A 20,835-nucleotide genomic window follows, 5' to 3' on the forward strand; every position below is an offset into this window, starting at 1 on the left:
CCAGGGAGATACGGGTTACTCAGTAAAAAGCTGTATCAAATCTCTAATAGGTTAAAGGCTTCCCAAGACTCAGCAGGACTCTGTTTTTCACAAATTGTTTACTCATCAGCCAGAAAGAGTCAATTTTAAAAATGGTCAAGCGATAAAAGAGAATGTTATCATTACCTAAGTCAAACTAAGTCGCAAACGGAAAAGAATGCCAATGCTGGTTAAACACAGATTTTTCCATCCATGACAGACAAATGAAGTACCAGCTGCTGTTTGCATAAGAAGCTTCTCAAATATCAAAAACTTTGCACCTGGCATAAAAACCGAATAGCCTGGCTGACTGCATATCTATTAGAGGACCGTAAGTTTTTTCTTTTTAAGAGAATACATGAAAGCAACCAGAAACATCAAAAGTTCCATGCTGATAAAATACGAAAGCAAAATAGAAACCCCAGGAAATTTGCCCGTGTTAGATTATGAATCCCCCTAAAAAGTGACTCAGTTAATTTCAACACATTGCAAAAAAGAGCCAGAGAAATAGCTTCCATAAGTTATCTTTTATTTTGGAAAAAGACCAATGATAACTTGTGTTAGTCTAAATAAATGATATTAATGTCCCAGAACAGTGCTGTTCAAGTTGATAATGGCTGGCCACATATTAGTGCTGAGTTTCTGAAATATGTCACGTCTGAAACAGGCTGTGTTGTAAGTATAAAATGCATATCCTATTTTGAGGACTCACATGATAAAAAGAATAGAGCAAGATATCTTAACGTTTTGTTTTATCTTTTTTTTTTTTTAATTTGAGAGAGAGAGAGTGCAAGCAGGGGAGATGGGCAGGGGAAGGGAGAGACAGAGAGAGAACCTCAAGCAGGCTCTCCACTCGGCGCAGAGCCTGATGCAGGGCTCGATCCCACAACCCTGGGAAGAAGACCTGAGCTGAAATCAAGAGTCAGATGCTCAACCGACTGAACCATCCAAGTGCTCCTATCTCAACATTTTAAAATATTTACTGAACACCAAAATGATAGTATTCGGGCACTGACTGGATTAAATAAAATATACCACTGAAATTAGTTTCATGCATTTCTTTTTTATGTGGCTGCTAAAATTCTGTAAATGACGTAGGCTGGCCTCCTGTCTCTGCTGGACACTGATGCTCTGGAGGGTCGAGTGTAGAGTTCAATGTCAGCTAATGGAATTGGGCTCAGAAATTCTACTGGCATTCTCTCATTCTGTCCTGAGTTGCAAATTTCCAACAACCCTAATATCTGCAAATATCTCATCGGGATATCCCTTTTCAACGTTCCACCACGTATCATATAATATCACCACGGCACTAACACATACTACATATATACCTCAGCCTCCTCTCCCGACTAATAAGTACTCTGTGGATGACAAGCATGACACATAGCTAATAAACAAAGGAATTATCACCACATCACTTTCAACACTGTTGCCCCACACTCTGACCTCGAAACTAACTAACACACACTGAAGGTGCAACAAAAGTCTGTAGAATAAACAAGAGCCGACCAAGGCACAAGGGACATGGGTTAAGGGAGAATTTTAAGAATCAGCGAAACTATAATGAACTAGGAACATCGCCCTTTTGATCACGTCAGGACTTAATTTGATCGGAAAAACAGAGGAGAGCTGAAGCCAGAATTTTCAAAATATCCGGACACAGAACTAGGGCAAAAGTAAGGCTTGTCTTAACTAGAGAATTCTCACAGGCAGAGTTCTAAATGCACCATTACATTGTCAATACAGATTTCCTGGCCAGTGAAATGTATACACGATTAGAAAACTGAACTCAGCAAACAGTTCGACTATTCATCTTTCAAATCAAAATATCTTTCATGCCCTCCCTTAGCGTCTGCAGGTGCTGTAACAAATTGCCACAGACTGACCGGCTTAAAACAACAGATATTTATTCCCTTCCGGCTCTAGAGGCCGGTGCCATGATCCAAAATCAAGGTGCTGACAAGGCCATGCTCCCTCTGGATGTTCCAGGGAAGAGTCTATTCTTTGCCTCTCCTATCTTCTGCGGTGGCTCCTGACATCCCTTAGCACATGGCCGTGTCACTCCAGTCTCTGCTGCCGTGGTCACACCGCCCTCTCTCCTGCCTGTGTCAGATCTCCCTCTGGCCCTCTCCTACAGGGACGTCCACTCCAAAAATCCAAGACGATCTCCGCAGCCCAAGAACCTTAGCACCATCACACCTGCAAATTCTTTGCCACATAAAGATCATTTAGAGATGCCAGAATTAGGACCCGAACCCTTTGCGGGCCACTGGTCGGCAGAAGACGGACTCCAACACATAATTTTCCTATCTGCCCTAAAGTCTTCACCCAAATTTGGCCATTTTCATACGGCACTCTGTAGTCTTTATTAAAGCCGATGGACACAACCCAACTTTTTTACGTAGCAATCATGCGTACCCATAACTGCTCACCATAACTGAATACCGTCCCCACCTTGGTAGTGACCTATGGGTCTCATGTTCCCATGCTGTCACGTGCTCACCACTCAGTCCACATCTCCGTAGGATCTCATAAACATTAGTATCTGAGAGGATGATATCTCACTTCTGATACATAATGCTTTCGTCCCCCCAAAGAACTTATTTTTGACGAACGCTTGGCAAGTAATGAGGAGTCTCCAGGGGATTTCTGCAAGTGTAGAGCGGCCAACCAACTGGTCTTGTGCTCAAAGGAAACTGGGCAACAAGTGGCTGTGCACATGCAAATGTTGCTCCAAAAATGACTTTCAATGTTTCTCAATTCTATTTTCATAAATTTTAGACAGGCTTGCAAACTGGATGTGTAAATGGCACCAAGGAATATAATAGTCATATATAATTGATTCAACTATATTAATTATTCTAAAATTTACTGAGATCCCATAGACTGGAAAAGTTGTATGTTAATGACAGATTATCATTATTGTTCTTTTTTTTTTTTTTTCAGTGTATTTGAGAAGTGTGAAATTTCCATCACTGGAGTCCTATTCCCAAGAGAGGGAGTAAAAAAAAAAAAAAAAAATGGTGCCTAAAGGTGTCTTTTTTCTACTGCCATCCAGTGGTCAAATAATCATACTGCACATCACACAGTAAAATGTTAATTATTAAATATTAAAAACTTACTGGGCGTTGCGAACCCAACCCACATTGTTGCTGTTACGGTTCAGGAGTATTTAGGCTAACATCTAAACACGCAAAAGAGAAAACCAAGCAAGTACGACTCCCAGCTCTACAATTAAGAGATCCTTTTCTGCTCGAATTTTAATTCACAGAGTAGCGCTAACCAATGAGGGTGATGTTTTTCAGCCTTTGAAGAATACCGTGCTCAACCAATGTCATTTTCTTCCACACTCAGCACTAGGGATAGATGATTCATCGTGAAAATCAGGTCAACACGACCTTCAAACACAAAGCAGGGCGCTCAGTGGTGGCACTCAGAGGGCCACTTGCCTTGCCCTGTGCTGATTCACAGGCACGTTTGATCTCTGCGGCCCGAGCATCAGCTTCAAGAGAGCAGACCCTGTGCCTCAGGCTGGACTGTTTCTGCCCCAGTGGGTCCTACAGGGCGCGGCCTGCGGGCAGCACCTGCTACACACCTGCTGGGTGAACCCTCAGTGCTTATGTTTACGGGGATCAGGCTGGGTGAAAAGCATCAAACTCAGCACTGACACAAAACAATACACAGCCACAGGAGTTCTTCCCCAGGAATGTACAGGATCCCCCCATATGCTGTATTTAAACCAAATACCTCTCACTCCATTCTTTTATTTTTGATTAACCACTCTGCAAAAACCCTTTCAATCCATACATACTCCATCAGGGAACTTTTTGTTTTTATAGGGAATACGCATACTTTTTATTCCATTCGATAGCACTTCTCTTGTTTCATCCCCAGTAAAATGGCATATTAGTTCAACACGCTCTCCCTATACAAACAGAATGGGAAGCATTCATCTTTCCTTAATGTCCATTAGCTCATCATCCAGAGTGAGCCTTAAGACTTGTTTTCCTGGGTGGCTCAGTCGCCGACTTCAGCTCAGGTCATGATCTCACTGCTCGTGAGTTCGAGCCCTGCGTCGGGCTCTGTGCTGACAGCTCAGAGCCTGGAGCCTGCTTCAGATTCCGTGTCTCCCCCTCTCTCTGTCCCTCGCTTGCTCACGCTCTGTCTCTGTCTCTCAAAAATACATAAACATAAAAAAAACTTTTTAAAGACTTGTTTCATGATCCTTCATTTATTTTTACCTCTTTCTTTTGAGCTTTTATTAATTTTGTGTAAAAGCTCTCAAATATTAACACTGGAAAGGAAAGGTATCCCTAAAAGGATTTATTCTACTCAGTACAGATGTGGAGGTTTTTTTTGGGCGGGGGGAGGGGGGGGGGAGGGGGAGAGTAAATTCTTCACACCCTTCCTCAATGTTCGTCCAAATTTAACCCTCAAATGTCACGCTCATGCCCAAGGAGGCAGTCTAAAGTATGTGTCATCTTGGCATGACCCACGAAGTCGTCTGGAAACAACTCCACACCGACCACTGTTGAGACGCGCTAGGAGAGAGCACTTTGCCACGTTCCAAGTACTCCAGAAATACCAGGCATTATTATCATGTACCCACAATCAAAAAATCACTTCCTTTAAAAGTTGATCACTTCATGCTCACTGTGCCTGTATTTCCTGTAAAGAAGGGTCTCCCTCCCGCCTCCCTGCCTTTAGATTTCATCCACGTGGATACCGCACAGGCTCCCAGAGCTAAATAACTTTCCATCTCCACAACCTTCCCCACCTACTCCTCGTCTTCTATTGCCTCTCCTGTTCCCTGATACCAACAGCCCCCAGACAATGAACAGAGACCTTCAGAGTTTAAATACCCTTTCTGCCATACAGTTGCCCACACAACTGGTGTGAGGGCTCATGCAGTTCCACGACCAGGCACAAAACGAAGACACTGGCTGTGGGTGATGCAGTGACTCCTCGAACCTTGCCGAGCCCCTCCTACGTGCCAGACAGCGACGCGGACAGTGAGGACGCTTGGCTTTAGTAACGACAGCAAGGGCGCTCACATCAGAAGAAGTCAGGCAGGTAAACAGATACCATTATAGGCTTCGTGATGGAAACGTAGGATAAATAAACGAGTAGCCAATTCTCCCTGCGTGGGGTTGGAGTTGAGAAAGTCTACAGAGAGCTACAGTTGCCGTCAGTACGCTCCCTCGACAGTCCATGCCAACATACTCATGCTGTGTCCGCAAGAACAGCAACGAGAAAAGGATTAATACCGTGAAGGCACTCACCACTGGATGCATAAGCTCAGAGTTACAAAAACGAACTGCTTCACCAGTAGGCTTCTAACTTGGAGAGTGTCCTTTACCCGTGGGACTGCCCTCACGTTCAGAGCTCAGTCAAGAGGCAGAGGCAGCACATGTAAATTCACAGGTCTTTTGACACATAAGTGGCAATCGACACTCCGGACAAAACTAAGATCTTCCAGAAACTATCAGCGAGCAAAGAGAGAAGATAAGGCTGAGGTCAGAGCCTTAAGAAAACATACAAGGAGTCACAGGGCAGAGAGTTAGATGAAGATCCCGCCAAGGAGGAAAAAAAAGTAAATAAAAGAGCACTCCATGATCTCAGAAAACAAAATCCAGGTGTTCAAAATCCTATTTCTATAGTTATAAATATCCTATTTAGAACATTTTAAGCTTATATATATAATGTATTTACACATATCTCCCCCCAAAACATTGCAATTGCAGCATTTACTAGGTTGTTTTATGCATATACGTATTATCTTTGAAGGCTCTTTTCTGTATTCACAAAATCCCCGCTACATTCTAAGATCTTTGCTGCTTCTTTCATTATTCATAAATGGTTACGGGGACAATAACACACAAAATATACTTTTTAAGGCCTTCTCTAATCTTGCTCCTTCAAGAAACCTAAATAAACCAAGCACCATCTTAGTTCTGGCTTTATCACTATTCCAACCTTGCACTTAGGAGCACTTGAGGCAAAGGAGAGGCAGCGGCAAGCCAAGGGAAGACCAAGTTTCAAGACAAGACCAGCCCACCTGAAAGGACGCTACAAATCACAGTGACGTCACCCAGAGCAGTTCAGTGGAGCCGCGGGGTGACTTCATGTTGCAGTGGGTGAGGCAGAGTACAGGAAGTGGAGACAATGAGTTGTGGTGACACCGAAGATGCTTACATGGCGACAAAATAGAACAACAGTAAAACACCTTGCATGTGTTGTGGGTGGTGCAAAGAAACTTGACCGTCCATGTCGGCTGAGGAGACAGAACCAGTGAGGAGGGAAACATTAAAGACAGGAGAGTAGTAAACTGTGGGTTTAGGTCATAGGACTGAAGGAGTGACAAAGAGGTGGATTCATCCACAGGAGAGAGACCCCTAGCACATACCCTCATACATGATGGACCAGAACAGAGTCTGACTTTATTCTGACACAGTATTAATGATGATGCCAGGTATAGACAGTTATCATTGTTCAGCAATCACACTGTTTGTTAAGCCATAAGCTGTGTTCACTTAAACCAGTTGGGTGCCGGAGACACAGAGGTAGACATATACATCTATCCACCCATCCATCCACCCATCCATCCATCCATCCACCCATCCATGCATCCATCCATCCATCCATCTATCTATCCATCTATCTAACCATCCATTCACCCGTCCAACCATCTGTCCACTCATCCTTCCACCCATCCAACCAACCATCCATCCATGCATCCATCCACCCATCCATCCATCCATCCATCCATCCATCCATCTATCTATCTGTCTATCTAACCATCCATTCACCCGTCCAACCATCTGTCCACTCATCCTTCCACCCATCCAACCAACCATCCATCCATGCATCCATCCACCCATCCATCCATCCATCCATCCATCCATCCATCCGTCTATCTAACCATCCATTCACCCGTCCAACCATCTGTCCACTCATCCTTCCACCCATCCAACCAACCATCCATTCATGCATCCATCCACCCATCCATCCATCCATCCATCTATCTAACCATCCATTCATCCATCCACCCATCTGTCCATCTAACCATCTATCCATCCATCCATCCATCCATCCATCCATCCATCCATCCATCATGACATGAGCTGATATTAATCCAAGTTATTCCATTCTGTAATTATGTAGTTATTTTTGTTTTCTAGCCAAAGAACTATACTTTGCACTTACTCCTGTTGAAGGTCACAGGATCGGCCCATTATTTCCACCTAAGAGCATGTGGATTTTCTAATTCAGCAGTCAGCAAACTACACCCTCAGGCCCACCGCCTGTTTCTGAAAATAACATTTTATTGGAATGAACACAGCCACACCCATTCATTTATGTAATTTCAATGGCTGTTTTCATACAATGGCAGAGCTGTGTTGTTGCAACAAAGACCTTATAGCCTGAAAGCCTACAATATTTACCATCTGGCCCCTTTATAGAAAAAGCCTGCCATTCTATGCATCTACTCCAACCTACTAACTGTTCTTTCCAGACAAAAAACCCAAGTTTGGAAGATGTGTTTTCTATGTCTTCATCCAAGTTATTGAGAATTCTGACTCCAATATGGTCTAATCCAAAGTGCCGATAAAATCCCTCCTCACCTCCCTCTTGCCTAACACTAATCTATTAGTCACCACCAAAAGCATGACAAGAAGTTTATTATAATCCAGGCTACAATCATTCTTTCCCACGAGGCTGTCACAGAAATGCCAATTTTCTGGTCGAAATCCATACATCCTTAAGCTAATACGACTTTCAGTTTAGGATACTGGTAAACCCATCAAACATATCATCGAAACTTTCTTTTATGAGTCACGGACATAATTTTAAAAATCAGCAATGTTACTGGGCTGTGATATAGTCATTCCCTGGTGGCACCTGGAGATAGGTATGTCTCAGCCCATTCAGACTGCTCTAACACCAGAGACCGAGTGGCTTTTAAACAACAGAAGTTTATTCCTCACGGTTCTAGAGGCTGGGAAATCCGAGATCAAGGGCTCAGCAGATTCATTATGTTTCTGCGGTACCCCCACACAGCAGAAAGGATGAGGGATGTCCCTGGTGTCCCTTTGGTAAGGGTGCTAACGGTACTCATGACCTCCCAAAGGCTTCACCTGCCAGTATCATCACAACGGGGGTTAGGCTTTTAATGTATGGATTTTGGGGGGGACACAGACATTCATTCAGTCCCTTGCAGGCTGGAACTTTTTGTGCCTTATTTAATAAGAAGCCCGAGCCAGCTTTGCTTGCTTAGGTCTTACGAATGCTTTCCAAGGCGTGCAAGTCTGAGGAGTCAGAGGAACTGGCAGCTGTCACTTCTCCATGCCAACAGCGAGCTAACTTGTAACAGTGCTGTCCCCCAGTCTAACCTGTTCCCTAGTCTAACATCATGCTCCTGCCTCACTGTGGATGCGCAAACCACACGAATGAGGGCGATCGAATTACACAGAAAGTAGAGGCGAATGTTCTCTCGGGGTCTACCACGTGAATCTTACGAACTCACGTCTACACTCTGCGACACCGATTTTGGCTTTTTTTAAGTGGGTCTGCTGCACACGTATTGGTTCATTTCATTGCATTTGACATAGTAGAAGCTGCCACATAGCTAAAGTCTGCAAAAGTCGGCCGGGGCTGCACTGCTTACTGAACGTTTCAGTGAAATGCGGAACTTGTCACGTTGGGGCTGAAACGACTTGCTCGAAACTAACACAGCAGATCATACAACCTCTGCTCACAGCACACGGCCAGCAGGACTCATGGAGCTGCTTCAGCCCCCAGGAGGCATGCTGGCTTCCAAATTTCAGAAATCAGGAGTCCAAAGACACCAGATTCCAAATCTCGTCTGGCTCGTTTTTATAGGTAAAATGCTGTCCCTAAAACAATCTGCCTTCAGAAACACTCTACAAAAAAAAAAAGTGCTGGAGTAAAAAATCCAAAAATCAGAAAATATCACTCCTCGTAATGAGAGTTAAACCCTACGCCCATGCTACGATGCTTCCACAGACATCCCTGCCTCCCGATTAGACAAAAACCACTAACCTGCACTCAGCACAAATCACAAAAAAAGCACAGCATTCATCTATCAATATTAAAGCTAATACATTGATGTCAGCATACCATGGCGCAGAGCAAAGATCTATTATTACACGCATCATCAACGCCCGTAAGAAACAAGGCATGCTTCATTCTCATTCTGAAAAAAAAAAAAAAATCCTTGGAAGAAAATCTTTCTTCCTGTATGTGCACATGTGCACTTAGCGTCCCGTGGGCTTATTCCTTTATTTATGACTTACATCTGGTCCTGAAATACGGTACAGGGAGGGAGAACATTTTTGCCGCAGCGTTTGTTTGGGATTCTTTCTTTGCTGCTAGTGTCATTCCCCTGGATCTTTTTGCCAAAACTGTCCTGCACAGAAAAGTTTGTGTAAAGATGTTCCCTTTTAAACCGCATGAATTCTGAAATACAGAAGTCTGAAAGGACGTAAAACGTCACACACACGAGGCAGGCTGCCTTCACTACTTACATTACCATAAAGCGGCCTCAGATACAATGACACAATCTAGCATCTGGTGTGCTGAGCTGCACACAGGCCTCCGGGGGGATGTCCCAAGGCAGCTGCACCTAACACCTGGAGATTTCGGGCAGGAAAAGTCAGCCATGTCGGCCACTGTCATGATGAGAAATTAAGCGATCCCGTGTTCATGTCCCATGGGCAGTGGAGGCACAGGGAGACCGTTCCTGGCCACCTCACTGGCCTGGCTGACTTCTTAGGAACACTGGCGGTCAGTATTCAAACACAACACAGGACCTGTCTTCCTCCAAAGTAATTCTTTCAGTGGCTTCTCACTGTGCTACAAATAATGGCCAGACTCCCTAGCCCTACTTCCCAGACCTTTAGTTAGGGGACCCTTGAAGGCTATGTTCTCCTGTCCAAATCGTGGCAGGCACTGTTGCTCTTCACTCGCAACCTCCAGCCTCCTTCCTCACCGCCTCCGACTTCTAACTCCTACTCACCCTTCATCCCCCAGTTCAGCCGTCACTTCCTCCAGGAAGCCCTCCCCTGTGTCTCAAAGGTAGCTTAGGCGCTCCTTGTGAATTCCCACACCCCTGTGTATTTCCTCCACAAAAGCAACGATCACTCTACGCTGTGCCTTCACACTTCGACTGCAACCCAAAGTCTTTTCAAAAAAAAAAAACAAAAGCAACAAAGAACAATCTTACGATGGATTCGAATACGTGACACAGAAATGCTGAAACACACGTAGACCTGTTCTGTTGAGGAAGGGGTGGACAGCCTGAAGCGATACACGCTCAGCCCCCTGGCACACAGGCGATGACCCCTAAGGTGCTTCTAGAAAATCCTGGGGCTCTCCAGAACGCATCTGAAAGGCACGCGCAATACACTGGAACTAAGCATGGACTTGTTTCTACTGCCCAGAGACTGCAGGCTGTAAGAAGGCAGGAACCCTGCATGTTTGATTCAAAACGTGCTAGATAACCCTTCATCCGGCACAACAACTGGCAAAGATTAGGGACCCAATAAATAATTGCAAAATACGTGAAGAAGTTACAGTAGGGGCCAGCAGCAGAGCTCAGGATAAAGAACTATTTGCACGCGGGTTTTCGACCTTTCGTGTTTAGAGGACGGTCCCGGTCGAGTCAGGAATGAACTCAACAGAGACAACCTTAAAGAAAGCCAGGGAGCTTGTCCTGACTGGCATGGCTCGGATGGACCAGACGCCTACAGCTGGCACACTTAAAAGACGTTGTTATTCTGATATAAAGAAGAATTTCACCAAGATGTTGGCCAAGTACCCATGTACTGCGTGGGTAAGCGCGGGACAGCACGCTTATCACCGGCCATCAGAGACCAATGACTCTGGGGACCTTGCTCCATTGTCTGGCCCTACTGTTCTGAAACAATAAAGCTTTCCTCTCATTCCCTGAAAGGGAAAATCCCATGTCATGGGAAAACCTCAATGTCATTATTGTAACTCACAATCTAGTGGCATTTCCTACTACAGTGTATGTGCACCAGTTTCAACCCACCCATTTAGAAGAATCTGTATTAAACAGGCAAGTCAAAGTTATATTACATTTAAAATATGTGATCATCACTAGGCTCTATGAGATCATGAAACTTTAATATCCTCAGAGTCGAAAAGAAAATATGAACACAGAGGAACATAAGAGCTGACCCTAGTGCGATTCTTCGCTTTCGGTCACTTAAAAATGATTTATTGTAAATTAATACCGCAGTGTATGGAATAGACATCCTATAGATAGGAGCGTGTGTGTCTGTGTCTGTGTGTGTGTATATATATATAGGATATTTTATGTCAGTTTTACTTCAGAATACAAACCAACCCCAATCATTAATCGTCCTCTGCCTTGTCGCCTTCCCTAAAAGATCTGATGTTCACATGGAAGTCAACGTGCGGTCATCGCTGGTGACAACAGAGACCCACATTATCCAAAACGCAAGCTTGACTCCTTAGAGATCCAAGGCCACAATTAGTAAAACTGCAGGCCTATCGCTAGACAGTGATAAAGGGACAGACACTTCAGGCACTGGCGTGGCAAACAAACAAACAAAACTAAATTCAGAATCATTTCCCACCAGCACCTGAAAAAAAAAACCACAGAAAACAACAAAATGGATCAAGGCAACGAAGAGTGTATCTGCACCCTTGGCGGCTTCCCACACCAACTAGGAAGTTCTATCTAAATTTAAAAACACATGAGTAGGGGCGCCTGGGTGGCTCAGGCGGTGGAGCGTCCGACTTCGGCTCAGGTCACCATCTGATGGTTCCTGGGTTCAAGCCCCGCGTCGGGCTCTGTGCTGACCGCTCGGAGCCTGGCACCGTGCTTCCGGTTCTGTCTCCCTCCATCGCTGCCCCTCCCCCCTCTCAAAAATAAAGATCAAAAACCCAATAAAGTAAAATGAATACAAATAAAAATAAGGAAGTAACACCGTCGGTTAACTGCTACCTTTACGCTTCTGATCAACACTGAGCAAGCAACGCTGGTTGTGACCAGTTATCCCCAAAACACCAACTGCGCAGGCACGGAAATAAGAAGAGGTAGGAATGGGCGTCAAAGGCAAACCAGCGAAAGAAGAACAAATATGATACCAGGAGAAGAATAAATATGCAATGGAGTTTGGCAAACTGTTATACTGGAATCCTTCCTAGCCAGACGATCTACTCTCCCTCAGAGGCAGGGACCAAACTCCACCACCACTGGGTCACCTTCACCCAATTCTGCAGCTACAGCGAACGGGTCTGCCGATAAGCCTTTTACAACAAGAACACGTTGCGACGGAGAGTTCCGGAAGGCCGGGAGACCGCGGCAGACCAGCCTCCCACACTGGGTACAAGGACATCATCCCGTATCCATTCTAACACTTCCCTGTCGTTTCTAGCAATGCCGGCTATCTGGAGCTATCAGCTACACACAGAATGAAAACAAGGTCTGTGGGCGCATCAGGCTGGACAGAACCCCCACCCCCACCCCCGCGTTCGTGCCCATGACAGGATGCCCTCCCTGTTTGCTCCCATCTTGGCTGCAGCACTAGGGAGCAGCTAATCGGGTCAGTGGGAAGAAATTGATGGCACTCAAGTGTGAATGAAGATGCTTCCATCACCAGATACAGGTTTCTAAAACCCCTGGCCAGGAGTCACGGCTAATTTTTGGCTGTGATTTCCTACCACTTGTAATCCGAGAGCCAGCTCGTCCAAGGACGCCAAATTAACGTTTGAAAACTTTGACCTTCTGTGTTTCCCCCCGTCCTCCCCAAGCTTACACCCTGTCTTAATCTGACAGTGCAAAGGGCAAGACTATCTATCGTCTCCCTTCACCAAGGAACTCTGGGGGAATAAGTTAAAAAAGTCTGGAATCAGAGGTTTTAATTTAATAAGTGATTATTTTCCCTCATCACCTTAACTGTTGTGATGAAAACTTTCCAGACAACGTCTAGACTTTTTCAAAGACCCCTTATTCTCACACCCTCACCAGAACCCTGTGGCACCGTTTCTCAACTGAGTTTTGGCTTTTTTTTTTTTTCCATTATCATCATTTGCCCTTCAGAAGCTTGTTTAGACTTTTTTTTTTTTCTTTTTTTTACTAATCACATCCCTTCCTATGACATGCTCACACTGCAGATATACTGTCTACCTCTATACACATACGGGCCCTTCAGAGGACCACAAACCATCATACTAGTCAAGATTTTTTCGCCCTCCAAGATCTGATTTTGCTGCTTTGGGGGCAATTAAATATGCTGCCTTTTAAAAATTCCCCAAATTAAAAACCCATTATGAGTATGAACTTTGCTTTACTCTGTATATAACAATTTTTTTAATCTAACCTTCTCCACCTCCCCCCTCCTATATTGTTTGTAAAATGAGACCAACATTGAGGAAAAGTGCTGAGCAACCCAAATTAATCAAAGTGTGTGTGTGTGTATATATACTGTTAGTAAATTGCAAAACAGCTTGAACTAAAATATGAATAAATCGATCCAGGCTAGCTTTTGAAATTTTGATGAAACAAAGCATGTATCATATAGACTAGAGAGATGAACAGTGTTTTAACAATGAAAACTAAAAGGCAAGCATGCTTTAAAAAAAAATATTACAAGCTGCAGGACTGGGTTTTAGTTGGAATCTGGGGTTAATGGGCAATGGTTACACACTTTTCATTTTCTGTCCTTGACGTCTTGTAAGTGATACTTGGGAGGCTAAGGATTGCAAAATTATGGCTATGAAGTCATGCAAATTATACATGGCATTTTATTCGACACAGCCTAGAGGGCATATAAAGTGCAAACGTCAACAAATGTAAAATCTCAAACTAGGAGAAAAGATCGTCCCCGGTGGAAACATAAAGGAGTGAAGCAAAATTATAAAAGTTTGGTCTTGAGCCCACACCTTTTTTTTTTAAGTGCTAGTAAGAAAATTCTGTGCTTTCACTAAAATGGAGGGTATTCAAATAGGCACTGGTGGGGTGTTGTACGTAAAAACATCGCGGTAAAGTAACGCTGGGAGTAGGGGGCATCTTCTGGCCAGGAGGTGACTCTTGAGGCTTCCCTGGGCCCCCTGCACACGCCTACGTCACTTCCTGTGACTTGCACACACTGAAATCCATAGTGTATCTGTCACCAGAAAATACAGTAAAGTCTTTTCAAAGTTCAAAAGCCTTTCAGCAAAGTCCACATTCAGGGCACACCAAGAGAGAAACTGATAAGGGAACAAGATGGCCAATATAAATTCACCGAGAACACACACTGCCAAGTCAAACAGTGAAGCCAGCCCGGGGAGTTCCTTGGGGATGTGTTAGAACTTCACGCGGACGGACAGACAGAAAGATACTATTACTGAAGGAAAAAAACCCAAAAACCTAGGGGTCAGTTCGGGTGAGGTGGGAGAAACAGCTTCAGATTCCTGGGAACACGAGTTGCAGGTGAGAATAAAGGGATACATCAAGTTCAGACCTGGGGGGGTAGCCCACCGAGAAGCTGACCTAGGTGTCCCCCAGATAAGGGACACAAACAGGCCGGCCTGGGGCCCACGGGGCTTGCTGTACAAACCCTGGTGCTTGTGCCAACACAGGGAGACCTTCTGCGCCTGGAAAGTCACCCTACGTTGCGGTGAAAGCCCAGTGTCCCCCGGACCCTGAGCTTCGGAGCCAGCGCTGCGCCCCCAGAGGAGGGTCACTGTGGGGACAAACAGCACACATGCTGCACACGGGCACCTCCCCCACATAATCAGTACAGCTGTCACCCTGGTCCAGGCTGACTGCGGGACACAAGGGCATCATTCCCTGTCCTCCCGTGGCTACAAGACACATAAGTCGCCCGGACAAAGCCCCTCCCGAGCCCCCATCTACCCGAGTCTCAAGTGCACAGAGCCTGACCCGGGGCGGCGCCGGGACGTGGGGACCTGCCCCCTCGGGGGCCCTGAGCCACCTGACCCCCCCCTCCGCCACCACCCACCCCCCTCCCCCGGAACAGGGACAGCACCCGCCGCCGCGGAGCCTTACCGCGCGTCCCAGGAAAGTTTCCCTGTCCCTACAGAAGCGGACGACGGCGACACGTCGGTGACCCGGCGCACGACCCGGCAAACGCGCGAGCCCCTTACCATCTCTCCGGAGGCCGGCGGCGCGCAGGGCCCGCAGGGACGCGCTCTGCGGGGCCGCGGGGGCGTCCCGACAGCCGCACAGGTTGGCGCACACCAGGGTGTAGACGAGACCGAGCGGGCGCATTGGGCCGGCGACCCGAGACGCCGGGCCTGGGCGCTCCCTGCACCGCCCGCTGGAGCGCGTGTGGCCGCCGGCAAAGCCGAGCGGGACGCACAACAGGTTGGCGCGGGCCCGCCCCCTCCGGCGCCCCGCCCCGCCCCGGCGCTCGGGACCCGGCCGGCCCCACCTGCCCTGGCCCCGGGGTCGGGGAGAAACGGCCAGCGCCACCTACCCCTCCCCGCGGGGGTGGGGAGCCCAGCCGGCACCACCTGCCCTGGCCCCTGTAGGGGGCAGCTCCAGGCCCAGGGCCTCCCCACCAGGGGTCCGCTGCTGCTTGCACACAGGGAGGGACTCACCGCTTGGGGGGGGGGGGTGCTTGGGGATGGGGGCCTAGGCGGGGGGGGGGGGGGGGGGGGCGGGCGAGGGGGGGTGCTTGGGGATGGGGGCCTTGGCGGTGGGGGGATGGGGGGTGTTTGGGGATGGGGCATTGGCTGTGGGGGGTGGGGGGAGAGCTTGGGGATGGGGGCCTTGGCATTGGGGGTGTAGGGCTTGTGGATGGGACCTTGGGGGGGGGAAGTTCTTGGTGATAGGGCCTTGGCGATGTGGGTGGGGGCTTGGGGATGAGGCCGTGGGGGTGGGGGGTTTGGGGGGCTTGGGGATGGGGCCTTGGCGATGGGGGGAGGTATTGGGATGGGGCCTTGGCGGGGTGAGGGGAGGAATGGGGAGGGGGCCTTGGCGGGGTGAGGGGGGGCATGGGGAGGGGGCCTTGGTGGTGGGGATTGGGGGGATGCTTGGGGATGGGGCCTTGGCAGTGGGGGTGGGGATGGGGCCTCACATGGCTGGGGGTTTGGGGATGGAGCCTTGGCGGGGGGGGGGGGGGGGGGCATGTGGATGAGGCCTGCAGTTGTCAGCGTTCAGTTTGCAGTGGCTCAGATCAGATCCCGCTTAGTGAGGATGTGACCGGGTGAGGCAGCAAGAGGGTGCAAGGTTAAGGAGCTCCAGTGAGTGTGACCTTAGCAGGGTCCAGGTCATTTCTCAGGGTGGGTGGGGAGTGGGCAGGTCTTTCTTATCTTACAGGGCTCTACCCATGGGGTGTAGTGTACAAGACATGGTCAAGGGCCTTTTATATGCCCACCCACAGCCCCTGCGCATACAAGGGGTTAGAGGTCAGGGGGGCCTCAGCAGGGGCACACTGGCAAGGTGGAGTTGGGAGAGCATCACATTCTGTTCCTTCGTGGTCCTCAGCAGGAGGCAGGGACATCAGGCCTTAGGGCCTCCCTCCTCTCAGTATATGGTCAGAGGTCCAGACAACTCACTCTAGATTCTAGAAACTTCTGTGTTCACATTTGCTTCCCCGGGCTAACCAACTGTATTTGGAACAGGAATGGGTCTCACCTCTGCTGCTTCCTAGCTTTGTCGTCTTGAGTAAAACACTTGACCTCTGGAGCCTCAGTGTCTTTACTTAGAAAAGGAAGGTAGCAATTTTTAGTTTGTATGGTTTCGGTGAGAATTATATGAAATGATTTTAGTAGATAGCTCTGTAAGTGATTCAAATCCAAATTCACATAACTTCTCAGCGGTTCACTGGTGAGCCCTAGAAGAGACATTTTCTAGTCTCGTGTGGGCCCCCCAGTCCCTGGCAGTCTGGGGTGTGAGAAGTAAGTGATCTCCACAGGAAGAGAGCCAGAAGCAGCTGAGGAGGGTAGAAAGTTCCGGAGAAGAGACCCTTGGCCATGACACCATCCAACACTGACCAGGGTACCTGAGTTCTTTCCATAAGATTCATGTGGTTCGTCTCTTGGCGTTGTGTCTGAGACACTGTTTTACAAACGGCAGGTTTGTGGGTTGTGAGGTCAATTTCCAGAGCCGCATTATTGTTTTTTTCTATTAAGACTTTATTTTTCCAGATAATTTTTAAGTTCACAGCAGAACTGAGTGGAAATTACAAAGATTCCCCGTACGCGCTCTGCCCCAATGCAAGGGTAGCCTCTGCTCTCATCACAGGGCCCATGAGAGTGGTATATTTGTTAAAACTGATGAACGTGCGTTGACGCTTCATGATCGCCCTAAGCTTACATTACGATACACATAATGCTTACATATGGTACACCTGATGGCTACATTATGGCTCATTCTCGGTGTTTGGACCAAACAATATGGGTTTGGACCAATAATAATGACACATATTCATTGGTCGCTATAATACAGACTACGTTCACTGTTCTAAAAATCCTCTATTCTCCAGCATTATTTTTTCCATAAATACAATCACTCTCAGACTTAATTATCAGAGCTATTATGGCAGATAATAACGTTGTTTTATGAATATTGTGTTTCAAATACTCATAGGGATATAAAAGGTATTTCTATGGGGCATGATCAAAAAGTTTGAAAATCACTAGAAATAAGGCTGATCACATTGTCTCAAAATATAATCAATCCCTTTAAGAGGCACCCAGCGGAGGCATAAGATTTGGGTTTGCATTCAATCATTGACTCATCCAACAGGTGTTAATTAAGCAATAGATTTGCCCTTTGCCGTGCTCTAGTCTAAAAACCCTAGGGATAAAATACCGAACATGAGAGAGAAAGTCTGAAGCCCTCGGAGCTTCCTTTAATGAAAGAGAGAGCATAAACAAATATATAATAGAGATTTTATATTTTAATAAAAAAAAAACGAGTCAAAGACTAATAAGATAGGTGTAGGGCTAATTAAAATGTATTATACCATTTTTAAAAAGTAGTTGAAAATGCTTCTTACATTTCAGGCCCATCTCCTGAAATGAGACTACAGGAAAAACTGAAAAAGTGTGCAAGAGGCTTAAGTTATGACAAGCATCAAAATGCTAAAGAGGATTATTTATCTCGATATCTTTCATAAAATACTGAATTTAAAGTATCCAAAGTAGTGTTGCCTGAGATACTAATACTGTGTGCTGTGTAAAGGCATTGTAAATTCATATTGTCAAGTATTTTAGCTGGGAACAGTAAAGGACGTCACATGGAGTCTGCACTTTCTTGATCTTTAATGTCAGTAAATATCCAAAATCAATAATAAAACCAAAACAACTAGGCATAGGCACTCAATAAAGATATAGTGAGAGGCTGAGGAAGGTCAGGTATGAAAATAAAAGATAAAACAATTCAACGTACTTTTTACCTGTATCTTAAACTAACAGCAAAACATTGAATTTGACACCTCATTGTTTTAAATGCTCAGTTAGAAGAGCTTGAACCAACACGATTAAATTGGATTTATAAATATTTATTACTATTCATAATAACAGAAATCCACTAATCTATATCCATTGTTCAATGACATTCATATAACTGTAAAAGTACTCTACTGTTCAGAAACAATTTTTAAATACGAGAGTAATTTATAATAGGCGTGCAAAGTGCCATTTATCCCAAACACATGTTCTAGCGGTAACAATTTGCTAAAAGGGTAGGTCAGGATGTGACACTACTTTTTATCATATACTCTTTTCCTTAAAGTAAAACACAAGAGTGGTGTTTTCCACTACATTTTCAAATTTGCTTGGCTTTTTCACTAACTCATAAAAGCCACAGTGGAAAACAAATGAAATGGGGCTTGTGTCCTTTTCGCAGGTGGCTCATACCAGTATTTTTTTTTTAAACTTGTACAGCCTTTAAGTTACAACTGGGTGCAGGACCTTTGTCTTGACTATGGCAACCATGGAACGAAGCCTACCATCTTCAAAGAGGACATCTAGGCATCATCCTCCACTCACCCATCTCAGAGAAAGCCAGGCACTCTGACCTAAAACTCCCGATTTCTGCTCTGCCGGTGAACACCGAGCTTTGGCAGTATTGAACTTGCATGGGACATAGATCCGTTCCTCCAAAATGAGGGTGTTATACTAGATGACCTTCAAGATTTCTTTTGGAAATCTATTTTGTTTCCTTTGTTAAGCTTTTCTATCTCTCTCTCTCTCTCTCCCTCCTCTTCTCTGTCTCTTTCCTGCCCCCCCCCCCTTTTACCACGGTCTATATATGTGGCTTTATCAAGCTCAAATGCATTTTGAATAGTTGTTGGAAAAAGCACGTGCAAGAATAACAGTATTCTGCAAACTTGAACGGGCGGATACTTGAAATATCATTCACTCATGTGTGTGTCAGCCCCCCTTATCTGCGGTTTCCCTTTCCAGAGGTCAGCCGAGGTCCAGACCCCACGAAACCGCCTCCTGCCGAATCTTTGGAAAGTCAGCAGTAGCCTAGCTCTGTGTCACCGTGCCTGCGACCGTCCTCACCTCCTACCATCTCATCTGGCAGGCATTCGCTCACATCAACTCCTCATAAGAAGCATGAGTCCAGCAAGATATTTGAGAGACAGACCACATCCCCATAACTTGTAGTACCATATAATAAAATTGTTATAATTGTTCACTAGTTACTGTTGTCAATCTCTCAACGTGCCTGGTTCATAAATTAAACTTTATCATACACTCAAAGGTTCATTTATCATCCAATCCTAATAGTTACTTTTGCTTTCAAAATTCTGTTTTCTCTATGAAACCGGTGGTTCTAAGGCATAACAATACAGACAAGGAGAATATGTTTTAGTGGTGGAAGTAATGGAGGAGATGAAATATAACTGATTAAAATCACGACAGACTTAGAACAGAGACAAGATAAACTGTCTGCTTTAAGACAGTTAGCAAAACGATTTCGACCTATGGTTTGGCTCAGAAAAACAGGATTAAACTCAGTTTATTTTTGTAATTGAATAAAAGATAATGTTTAAATCGTTGGTGCCAAAAAATTAAATTGAATATTCATAAGATGACAAACCATGGTAAATTTTCTTAGTTCCGAACGATTTGAGGGACCTAGAATACCAGCATGGTTACAGAATATTTTATATCAAGTCTGTGCAAAATATGCCATTAAATTATGACTACTCATCAACAAGAAGCACATAATTTTTTGACCCATTCAATGCCTGTCTTTTAACAATTAAGTTTTCCTCTTGTTAAACTCTGTCACATCTTTAACTGACTCGTTTGCTACATGTATCGTATTTATTCTTTTATTCCCATTATTATTAATAGTAAAATAATGTGCAAAGACTTTGAAAGCACCTTTTCTTAAAAGTATCACATTATCTGTGTTTAAAGAGGGAGGAAGTGACTCTGAAAATATGTCTCTTAGGAGAACTGAAACTTAATGATTTATTTACTCTCTTCCAAAACAGCATTAATGTCTTCCTCTTCCCAATTATTAGTGAGGGAGCCCAACCTCTGAGCATTGTTCTTTCTCAATAGGCCATAGTACTGAGTTCCTTCTGGTTAAGTACTTTTAAAATTGTAACTGTGGGGTGCCTGGGGGGCTCAGTGGGTTAAATATCTGACTTCAGCTCAGGTCATGATCTCACAGTTTGTGGGTTCAAATCCCCATGTCAGGCTCTGTGCTGACAGCTCGGAGCCTGGAGCCTGCTTCCGATTCTGTGTCTCTCTGCCCCCGCCCCCACCACTTTTGCTCTTTCTCTCTCTCTCTCTCTCTCTCTCTCTCTCAAATAAATAAACAAA

General features: G+C 45.6%; 1 protein-coding gene across 2 annotated transcripts in view; it reads right to left on the reverse strand.

Annotated features, from left to right (window-relative positions):
- The window catches only part of PDGFD (platelet derived growth factor D), a 221,306-nt gene extending 205,914 nt beyond the window's left edge, over nt 1-15,392 (reverse strand). For both annotated transcript variants that reach the window (XM_023239055.2, XM_023239054.2), the window contains exon 1: nt 15,184-15,392. In XM_023239055.2, the coding sequence (XP_023094823.1) occupies nt 15,184-15,307 (124 nt within the window). In that variant the 5' untranslated portion in view covers nt 15,308-15,392. The remainder of the gene's footprint in view (nt 1-15,183) is intronic.
- Nucleotides 15,393-20,835: the final 5,443 nt, after the last annotated feature.

The sequence above is a fragment of the Felis catus genome, chromosome D1 (genome assembly GCF_018350175.1).
Source record: "Felis catus isolate Fca126 chromosome D1, F.catus_Fca126_mat1.0, whole genome shotgun sequence".
Taxonomy (NCBI): Eukaryota; Metazoa; Chordata; class Mammalia; order Carnivora; family Felidae; genus Felis; species Felis catus.